At 41.1% G+C, this 11436-nt stretch overlaps 1 protein-coding gene across 2 annotated transcripts in view; it reads right to left on the minus strand.

Moving 5' to 3' along the window:
* Window positions 1-11436, minus strand: part of PPHLN1 (periphilin 1) — a 71120-nt gene that overhangs the window by 6965 nt on the left and 52719 nt on the right. For both annotated transcript variants that reach the window (XM_015811805.1, XM_015811804.1), the window contains 2 exons: window positions 4389-4508; window positions 880-1020 (listed from right to left, as the gene is read on the minus strand). In XM_015811805.1, the coding sequence (XP_015667291.1) occupies window positions 880-1020; window positions 4389-4508 (261 nt within the window). The remainder of the gene's footprint in view (window positions 1-879; window positions 1021-4388; window positions 4509-11436) is intronic.

Genomic DNA, 11436 nt, shown 5'->3' on the forward strand with positions numbered 1-11436 from the left:
ACACAGTGGTTAGAATGCAGTACTGCAGCTACTTCTGCTGATTGCTGGCTGCCAGCAATTCGAGTCTCACCGGCTCAAGGTTGACTCAATCTTCCATCCTTCCGAGGTCGGTAAAATGAGGACCCAGATTATTGGGGGTAATATGCCGACTCTGTAAACCACTTAGAGAGGGCTGTAAAGTACTATGAAGCGGTATATAAGTCTAAGCGCTACTGCTATTGCTAGCAAGAGCACCTGCCTCCAGTCTCAGCTTAATTTTAAACTCCTGTTAGCATGCTGTGCTGTTAAAAGCATAATTCTATTCCTCAGGAAATTTACTCTATTTCTCAGTAACAAATACCGAAATTAAAAACAGATGATTTAAATATGGAAGGTGAGTTAAAAATTTAAATAGAGATGTGAAGAAATGTATTTTGCTATCAGCATTTACTCCATTGCCCCACAAAAGTTAATAGATGTTCACAAACACTAACACCGGAGATAGTCATTACTTTATCCATAAGATAATCATTATTGAATAGCATTCCAAAATATAGTCATGACAAAGTTGCAAATTATAGTGAAAATACCTTGTACTTCCAAAATTGAAGTCTAATTTAGATAGTGAAACAAGCTAACCTCACTAAGCATTTCTTTATATTGTCAATCCAATGAGTGACAACAAAAAACAGCAAAAGCAATTAAATCCTTTTTGTACTAAAAGAAAGTGCCAGATTTATTTTAGAAATTTAGATCATTGTAATAAATTTGCTATTTATTTCACCTTATACTATGTTGTGTAAATCAGTTAAAACCTTTAGTAAAATTGCACAGCAAAGTTAATTTGGAGGGAAAAAAACCCTCACAAATATTCATAAAGGCAGTCAAAGTGTGGCTTACTTGTTCAATTTCCTTTGTCTTTGCAGCAATTGCCTTTGAGCGACTAACATGATGGTTGTCTTCAAATAATTCATTGCTGTCAGTTATACTGGCACCTGCTTTTTCATGGTGTTCTATATATAATGGGTCTGAGGATGTGGCCTTTAAAAATGAAGAATAATTTCATGTGGCTAAAACCCATTATATGAAATATTGTTATCTGCATTCTTGTATTTCAAGCAATCTTCACAGTTCACATTAGGAAAACAATCAAATTTATTGTACTTATGAAATCTGTACGTATACTTACATTAAACCAGATATCAAAATATATTACAAATCAATGGGTAAAACAATAGATATTTCAGATCTGATGTGCTGTGATAGCAACCAGATGTATTACACCGGAAAGTTTGGCCTAGTGATTAAAACACCAGTCTAGAAACTGGAACACCAGGAGTTCTAATCCCACCTTAGCTATAAAAGCCAACTGAGTGATCTTACACCAGTCACCCTCTTATCTTATATATCTTTATATATTTATCTTATATAAGCCCAACTCATCTCACAGGGCTGCTCTGTGGAGAAAACAGGAGGAAAAGGTATTAGCTATGTTTGCCGTCATGAGTTATTTATAAAAACAATAAAGACAGGATATAAATAAACAAATTTTAAGATATCACCTTTCAGATTTTAAACATGCATAAAGCAACGAGTACAAATTAAGTGAAATCAAATTATATTGAGGAATGCATACAGTTTTAGTAATATAGTTACTGTGGAAGAAGACTGAGAAATTCAAAAAGAACACTAAGTCCATATTTCCAAATATTTTCAACAAAAGCTGTGCAATCCTGACTGCCTAATTCTTCAGGCACATTTTTTTCCTTTTTGGAGAAGAGCTTTGCATTTTGGTGACAAGCTAGATCTTGAACTAGCTGTGAATTTCTTTTAAACTTTCTGAGGATCAAATTTTAAATAAATGCCAAAAGGCATAATCATACACCAAAGAAATATTTTACTTAGATAATTAAGCAAGATTCTTTAAGAAAAAAATTATAGGAGATCATTTTTGATTTGTAAGGATAAGAAGCATATCAGATCTGAAAAGCTAGGCATCTGTATTACAGTGGGGATAAAAATAGAAGAAAATACACTCAGCATCAAAGACACTGTTCCACCTTGGGATTGGAATCTCAATCATAAGTCAGTCTGGTCATAAAGCAAGATGTCATGTGATTGCACCAACTTATAATGGCAATCATGGTGCTCACTGTTGCAACCATTAACCAAGATCATGGATCATTAACTGAGTACCTACTCAAATCCAAGCCTTGGTATGGTAAGGGACTGCTTCCAATTCTCCCATCTGCTGATCTTCCCTCACATCTGACTTTTGGCCAACCTGTACCCTGCTTTATGGAGCAGCAAGCAGCCCCAGGACTGTACAGCTTGCTCAGCGGCCTTCTCTCCCAGTTCCCTGCACTAATCTTTCACCTTTTGCACCCAGATATAAAAGCAGAAGTGCCTTATTGCCTTTGCTATCTTCTTTTTAGACTCTTTTTGCTGTCTCCTTTTTGGACCCAACTTTTCCCACAGTTGTCTTTTGCATTATATATGAGCTTGAATTGCTCCTGTAGTTGTAAGCATGAGTGAGTTTCCAAGAATCCAAGATTTTACCATGTGCCCTGTCATGTAATCGAAATCTGGGAGCTTGGCAACTTGTTCATACTTACAAACGGCTGCAATATCCTATGATCACCCCTTGCAACCTTCCCTGTTGGACTTCTGCAGAAAAGTCAGTGGGGAAACTGGCAGGGAAGGTTGCAGATTAGGAGTAATTTCCACTCACTCATTCTGCCCCAGCCCTTCTGCACTCATAGCAACCACACATAATTTTGTGCACTCTCCCTGACCTGCACCACACCTCCATGCATCCCTTCCAACCCTCACCACTTGTGCATTTCCTCAGACTCTTTCTACCTACATCACCTCTTCCACTTTCCATGCCCTTCATTGTGCTTTTCCTACATCTACACACATTCTCTTGTTCCCTTCTGTATTCAGCAGCAGCCACTTATCTGCCTGGCACATGGGAGTGCAAGGACTGCCATTGCTAAGTGATCACATTTTATGACTACATCACTTAGCAATAGAAATTGTGGTCCCAATTGCTATTGTAAATTAAGTACTACCTGTATCTATTAAACAAATGTGCATGGTTGATTAACCTGGAAAATACATTATCCAATTAACTAAAACTAGGACTTTCAAATCTGCCATCCGGGTTGTGCGGGAGAAAAAGACTGCTTGTTCAGCTCATGCATGACAGTTTGTCAGAACAGGTAGTACAAGAATTAACTAATTTCTGATAGCACTATTTACTGTTGCGGTGAATGGCTACTTTCTTATTTTTAACTTCATAAATTCGTTAAAGCCTATATCAGTGATGGCGAACCTTTTAGAGACCGAGTGCCCAAACCGCAACCCAAAACCCACTTATTTATTGCAAAGTGCCAGGGCCGCATCAGCATTGTGGTGCCTTCAGGGCAGGGGGGGGNGGGGGGGGCAGGGAGGCACCTCTGAGTACCGGCTCTGGCATGCAAAAACCAGGGGTGCAAAAATGGGCCACCGTGCTGCAAGGCGCAAAATGGCCACCGCCGCACCGTGGGGTGCAGGTACAAGGCGCTGCACCACGCAGCCACAGGGCAGGGCTAGTGAGCACGTGTGCCAACAGAGAGGGCTCCGAGTGCCGCCTCTGGCACGCGTGCCATAGGTTCGCCACCACTGGCCTATATTTTTTATATTTAATTGCTATTTAATTTTTCTTCATTAGTGTCTCAACTGAAGGTAATACTCTATAAATCTCATAAACTGAATTCTATTGTATCTTTAGGAATATATAACTATTTTTTGAATTTTGTGCATCACACCAACATAGTACATTCCCTGAAAATGTGTAATATTTATTTTTTAAAAAGTTAAGATGGAAGAAATTCTGGCTAAGTGTAATCAATAAATATTGGTTTTACAGAAGTGATCCAAAATTCTATATTAATAAACTATCTAGTTCATACTATATCAAGGGTGGTAATTAATTTTTCCAAGAGAAAATTATGAGAAATTGGGACTGTTATAAAGGGCTGCCACTGCTCCCCCCACCCTGCCCTGTTCCTACTCCTGCCCTGTTCTCCACTGCCAATGCCCCACACCCCCAGAGGTAGTAACTGGGACTGCCTGCAGGCCAGCTGTGGCCCACAGAGTATAACATGCCCAGGTCTGGACGACAGACTTGCACAAGTTAAGTTGATAACTATAGAATTATCAAATTTAGTAATATGGTGAGGTTAGCAATTAGGAAACATAATCCATTCAACATATATAACTCATTATTTTTCTGTTCAACTTATTTCACATGATTGCAAGCCTAGTACTGAAGGAACTGATCTACAAAAGGAAAGGCAGGATATAAATGAGTGAATAAAATAAATGATCATGGACAAATGTTTATTAGTGTTATTTTTACTCACATCATACTCTGAAATTTCAGGTATACTGCTTGCCTCTACTTTCTCTGCTTTTTCAGCTGCCCATTGGGTTGCAGTCTCTGCAAGCTCCTTTTCTGATAATCTGCTGCTTTTCTCCAAAGTCTGATAAACAAAAAATCTCAAAGTGTAAATGAAATTGTACATATAATCCCCAAGTTACAAGCGGTCACTTAGCATCCGTTCAAAGTTATGAGACAAGCGCTCCCTAATATTTACGAACAAGTCCCAAAATTACGAATGTTGCAGCACCACGGCAGTTGTTCGCCCTTAGGAACAACTGCAGAGGCTCTGCAACATTCACCCTATTACCCCCCCTCCCCACAACTGCTCTCCCTCCCTTCCTGCCATGTCAGACTCACTTACCTTGCAAAGATCTGTCTCCTCTCTGCCGTGGTTTCTTTCCCTTTGAGGGAGAGGAGAATTGGCTTAGAAATGCTTTTCGCACTGACAATGGAAGTTTCTGGGGTCCGTGATCTCACATGAGTTCAAACATCCATTCTCTGTAAAAGAGACCATGGCCTCCGGAAGCTTCCATTCTCCGGGGAAAAAGTGTTTGCTTCATTTGCATGCCTATGGGACAAAGCGTGTATAAGGACCCGCTTCAAAACCTCTTCCCAAGAAAGCAGAACTCTTGGAACAGAATCATCCCAAAAGGAACTTTTATTAGAAGTTGACAGCAGGCATAGAAGGCAGGATCTGAGGGTTTCCCACTCAAATCAATAGGTTAAAGGAGCAAAAAGCAAACCCCATCCCAATAGTTTATCTGGTCAATTCAAATGGGCCAATCCCCAGGTGTTAAGTCCACTGTGGGAATGAGGCTGAAAAGACTCCATTCCCAAGGCTGTGAAAATGTTGTTGGATATTTGCATCTTCTCTTCTGCAGCGAGAGATAAGGCAGATGGCCAAAGGCACATTCATTTCTCACCCCAGGTTGGCATCAAGGGGAGAACAGTTCAAAGAGCAAGCAGATAGAGGAAGCGGAGAGGATACAATGTAGCAGCTAAGTGAAAGGAAAAGATACATAACAATTCCCCAAAGGTTCCCCCCTCCTCCCCCCAGGAGTATGGCAGTGTAAGACTCAGACATGTCTTGAGCAGAGATTTGAAGCTGCTGCAGAGCTGCTTGTCACAGCTTGAGAATCTCTGTGTGTTTATTGGTTTTTATATACTTTTTACATACATAGGCTTAACCATTAGATGCTGACATTTTACATTCACAAGTTTAACCATTAGATGCTGACCAAAGTTTCTTCATTGGAAAATTCCTTCATATAAGCAACTATTTCCTGGTAACACATTACATGATCAAAGACCAGGTAAAGAACAAATACAGGAAGATCAAAGAAGAAGAAACTAACAAAGACAGGAAGAGATAGGAAGGAACTAAGCATATTATCTGTTTAGGTAGGTGAGGCATTAAGTCAAAAGGGGATGACCTTCTGGCTGCTTCATTGGGACAAAGGGTATCAAAAGGTTATGAGGTTTGTGGGGGGGGGGGGAAATCACGGCAGTTTGCTGCGCGTGCATTTTTCCCCACATCTCACTCTTCTCTATTTTATTAGTGAGGACATTATCCTAAGCTGGAGTGGGTCTTAGTTTAGTATGGAAAACTGCAAGACATCTTATTAGGTAAAGAGAAAAGACATTGAATTAAACAACAACAGCTGATAAGGATAGCAACTATTATAATGAAATATTGAACAATCTTTCCGAGAAGGCCAATGGGAAGCCATGACCATAGAGCACTCCACCAATTTCCTAAGGCAGTGATGGCGAACCTTTTAGAGACCAAGTGCCCAAACTGCAACCCAAAACCCACTTATTTATCGCAAAGTGCCAGGGCTGCATCAGCATTGTGGTGCCCTTAGGGGGGGCGGGGTGTGTGGCCCACTGGGTGGGCGCAGCTGCAGTGGTCACGGCAGATTGGGTGAGCGTGGCCGGGGCCAGTCCCTCGCCATCTCTGGGGCATCCCCAAGGGGCCAACACTGCTTGCCACTCTCTTCCTGCCCTGTCACTTCCAAACGCCATGTGCTCACTACTCTGGCAAACTCTGCTGGGGCAACAGCACGCGTGCCCACAGAGAGGGCTCTGAGTGCCGCCTCTGGCACGCGTGCCATAGGTTCGCCACCACTGTCCTAAGGTATCAATTTTTAAATCAGAAGCCAAGTTATGTAAAACATTAATTTGCTTTTGAATAACGCCAGATTGATCAGAAAGATTGAAACAACACATTCCTTCGAGTACTTCACATCCCAGATGTTGCTGGAGCAACAGATCATCAATTGCAGCACGATTTTGTAATCAATTGCAGCACGATTTTCTATTAGCTCTTGATTAATAGCAGATAAAGCTAGGGAGGTCGCATTAATGGTCTTTGCTAAATTACATGCAAGAGCATTTAAATTTACATGAGCTCGAACAGCAAGTGCTGGTACCCCTACTAATGAAATGGGTAAGGCACTATACTCTGCTTTATTGAGGAGGGTTCTAGAAGAATCACAAGTATCATCCAGGGTTACTGATCTTCTGTGACATTCTGAACTACATATGTTGAGTTCTGTTCTTGTTGGCAAAAACGTGGTGAGTCTACTAAGGCAACAGTGTATCAAACTTACATTGGCAGGAATGTAATTAAATGTCTCTTTCCTGCAGGTAAAGAACCATCCCTTTTGTAACCATATATGTGCTTAATTAAAGGATACCTCTTGAAAGGAGGTACAATTTAAAATTCCTTGACTGACCTGTATACAATGAGGTTTTTTAGGTGAAGTAGTACAATTGACAATTTTTGCACAAGTAAGATTAGTAGGCACAGCTACAATTGGTGTATGCAAAACAATAGCATCAAGGGGTAACATATAAGAGGCAGGACCCCAGCTTGACATAGTTGCATAATGAAATTCATTGTCTGATAGAAAATTGCTTAAACCAGTATAATTTTTTAAAACTGAAGCTGGGACACAAAGGTATAAGACAGGTAGAGAGTAGATTTTCCACGTCATATGATTCAGAAATACAAAAGTCTGTCACTTGTGTGACATTAGCTAATTGCACCCAAATATTATATTTCATCCGTGATTTTAAAGGATGAGGTGGGAGAGCTTGAGCCCCCACACAGCAATTAAGAAGGAAAGAGAGGCAAAGAATGACTAAGGAATTTGCAGTCAAAACCGCAAATATGGCAGCGCATGAATTCTCTGGTGTAGGTTCTTTTCCCTGTTGCCGCAGAACCTCCTGCGCTTTGGATGTTAGGTTCTTCACATCGCCCCAGGTCGTTGGCCGACTGCGATGGCGAGAGCGAAAGGGACGTTGTGCTGTCTGAAGAGTCACCTGCTTCATTTCCGGTATTGGGTTCTGGACTTGATGCCACAACATCTTTGGCTGGCCGCACACACCAGGCTGGAATCCAGAGAGGGCCTGAAGGAGCAAGCACAGCAGCATAGCCTCGTCCCCATGTTAATAAGGGAACTTGATCTAACCAGGTTTTATCAAGCAATTGCCGATAATATACCAATGGATTAGGGAGCACAGCTTTCTGCTGAAAGTGACGCTGGTAGGCAGTAGTGTTTTGAAAAGAAATATTCAGCTGATTTAAAGTTATTAAGACTTTATTGACTTGATGAGTTATCCATGCCAAATTAGGTACCCTTGATCCCTCCTTTTTTAATTGTTTAAGTAAACATTCTTTAAATGAATGATTGGCTCGTTCCACAATAGCTTGGCCAGTAGAATTATAGGGAAGGCCATGACGAAGAATATTCCATGTAGTGCAAAACTGTAGGAAGGTACTGGAAGTGTAAGTTGGGCCATTATCTGTTTTTATAATAGCCGGTTTCCCCAAAGCCGTAATAGCAGCCATAAGATGGGAAATGACGTGATTAGAGGTTTCTCCCCATTGGGGGGTTGCCCAAATGGCACCGAAAAAAGTGTCAATTGAAACGTGGAGATATTTCCAAGGTGCTAGAGATGGAACGTGAGTAACATCCATTTGCCATAATTGATTGGCTTCTAAACCATGTGGGTTAACACCTGTATCTCCTATAGGGGATAGACTTGCACACTGAGAACAAGCGGAAATGATTTGTTTCGCTTGGCTTAGAGGAATATGGCAGGATTGTGCCAGGCCATGAGCATTTTGATGGAAAAAAGAGTGACTATAGAAGGGATCAGAAAACAATGTGGGTAAGATGTGAACAGCAGCGTCCGCCTGAGCATTACCTTCAGAGAGAGGTCCAGGTAAAGAGGAATGACTTCGAATGTGTGAAACAAAATATGGATGAGTACGATCCTGTAATAAATGCCTCAAAGTTAAAAACAAAGATAATAAATTAGCATCTAGTCTGGGTGTTACATAAGCACCAGGTAAATTAATAATAAGTTGACAGACATAGTGAGAGTCGGAAATGAGATTAAATGGTTTTTGAGCCAAAGTGTGAAAAGCAAGAATAGCAGCTGCAAGTTCCGATTGTTGCGGTGTGGGTTGCACAGCTGTGTAAAGAGTGTGCCATTTGGCTGTTGATTCATCTCGATATGTGATTGCTCCTCTAGTCTTGCCGCCATCAGAAAATACAGTAATAGCATCAGACAAAGGCTGATTTGAAAGCATAGAGGAAATGCGAAAAAAAGAAGTCATTAAGAATGTAAAGCGAGAGTCTTTAGGTAAATGATAGGAAATCTTCCCTACATAGTCTATCAAAGCAATTTGTAAAGCTTGACATGTCTGAAATGCAAATTCAAAATGAGATTTAGCAAGAGGGATACAAATGTCCACCAAGTCTGTGCCAGTGTGTTGAAGAGCCCACAAACGGCCTTGTACTATTAAATCTGCTATAGCAAGAAAAATAGGCAAAACATTATGGGAAGGAGTGTATGGTAAATAGAGCCACTCAATACAATAAACTTGATTGTTCTTTATAGCAGAAAGGACTGCTGTAGGTAATTTCTCAGTGGGGAAGATTAATAAGGTTAGCGGAGAATTAAGAACAGGAATACGGTCAACGAATTTAGTTCTTATAATTGAATTAATTTGTTTAATAACACCTTGCACTGCCGAAGGAATGGAGATTACATCTGCAGGGGATTTGCCCTGGGTGAGTAACTCAAATAAGGGGCTTAACAGACCTGTAGGTAAGCAAAAATAAGGTCTTACCCAATTAATAGTGCCCAAAATTTGTTGTAGCTTAACCAGCGAAATAGAAGGAGGTAAAGAAAACTGTGGAATATTAGGACTTGAATAACTTTGGAGGAGTTTATGTCCTAAATACACATATGGTGAGCAAAGCTGTACCTTTTCAGGGGCAATTTGTAATCCACGGTTGGCTAGATCTACTTGAAGTTCAGAAAGCCAATAAGATGGGATGGAAGGGGCTCCTATAAGAATATCATCCATATAATGATATATTAATGCTGTTGGATGACGCTTACGAAAAGGAGCCAAAGCATTGGCTACAAAATATTGACACAAAGTGACTGTTCAACATTCCTTGTGGTAATACAGTCCCAATGGTAACAGCAAATGGGTTCAGTGTGATTTATAGCTGGTACTGTAAAAGCAAATTTTTCTCTGTCTGCCATGCACAGAGGTATGGAGAAAAAACAATCTTTCAGATCTATGATCATCAATTGATGATCTTGTGGAATTAAATTCGGATTGGGGGTGCCACATGGCAGAGTTCCCATAGGCTGAATACATGCATTCACAGCATGGAGATCGTGTAGGAATCTCCATTTGCCACTTTTCTTTTTGATAACAAAAACTGGAGTGTTCCATGGACTAGTGGAAGGGGCAATTTGTTTGGCTTGTAATTGTTCTTGAACAAGAATTTTTAAGGCCTGTAATTTGTACAGAGGAAGAGGCCATTGTTCCACCCAAACAGGTGTAGTAGTTAACCAAGTTAAGGGTAAGGCAAACATTTTATTCATCGAAGGTGACGGTAGCCCCCCATTTACTAAGCAAGTCTCGTCCCCATAAGTTGACATGAATGTCAAGAATGAAAGGATGAAGTTGAACATTTACAGTAGAATTGGGAAGACTTGCAGAAAGAAATTGTGTACTTTGTCATGCACCTTGTCACCCTCCTATACCCCAAAAACTATGGCATGGGTCAGTGGGCCAAGATGCAGGCCAATCTTTAGCTGAAATTACTGAAACATCAGTCCCTGTATCAATTATGCCCTCAAAAGGCTTATCCTGAAAAAAGACTGTCTGACGGGGTCGCTGGATGGTGATTGGGGTGGTTAATGCAATTACAACGGGATCCGTGGAACCAAACTCGCCATCCCCTCGATCCCTATCACGACCCCCTGCAGGGACAAAATAGGGCAAATGGAGTAATTGTGCAGGACTAGTATTGCTTGGCAAAGTCTGTGGCATGTTAGTCCATAATTGAATAAAGATGACACCTGTATAATCAGAATCAATTACTCCAGGTATTACAAAAAATCCCTTTTTTCCCATGCTAGATCGAGGCAAAATTAATCCAACATATCCAGAAGGGAGAGGTCCAGAAAGTTGTGAAGGAACTACTTGTACTTCTCCTGGAAATTTGAAACACACTTCTTGTTGGATAATTAAATCTATCCCAGCACTCCCTCTAGTGGCAACAGGGGTATTATTAATTGTTGATGGAATTACTGAAGGGTATCTGTTTGGACCGGGGCCAGAGATCGGCCTGCTTTGAAGTTTCCCGACCGGCATTCATTAGCCCAATGAAATCCCTTATTACACTTAGGGCATTTTGTTTTTGGATGCCCCCTAGCAATATTTTTAAATGGTCGGGAGGCATACATTCCTCCCCCAGGATTTCTGCATTCCTGTTTAAAGTGTCCCAATTTGAGGACTTCCGGTGGCAGGCGATTTCGTCGGTCGCAGCTGTTTGCTGCCTCCCGCCTGTTTTGCGTAAAAGCCGGTTTGACAGCTAGCATCTGCTGTCAAACGGCTTGATACCTTTCCCCTGGGCATAAGGGGATAGGTGAGCTGCCCGGGGTAGGAGTTGAGTTCCCGAGTCGTCCTATATGGACGATGTAGGCGA

The sequence above is a fragment of the Protobothrops mucrosquamatus genome, unplaced genomic scaffold, assembly GCF_001527695.2.
Source record: "Protobothrops mucrosquamatus isolate PMUCROS unplaced genomic scaffold, P.Mucros_1.0 scaffold49, whole genome shotgun sequence".
In the NCBI taxonomy this organism is placed as follows: domain Eukaryota; kingdom Metazoa; phylum Chordata; class Lepidosauria; order Squamata; family Viperidae; genus Protobothrops; species Protobothrops mucrosquamatus.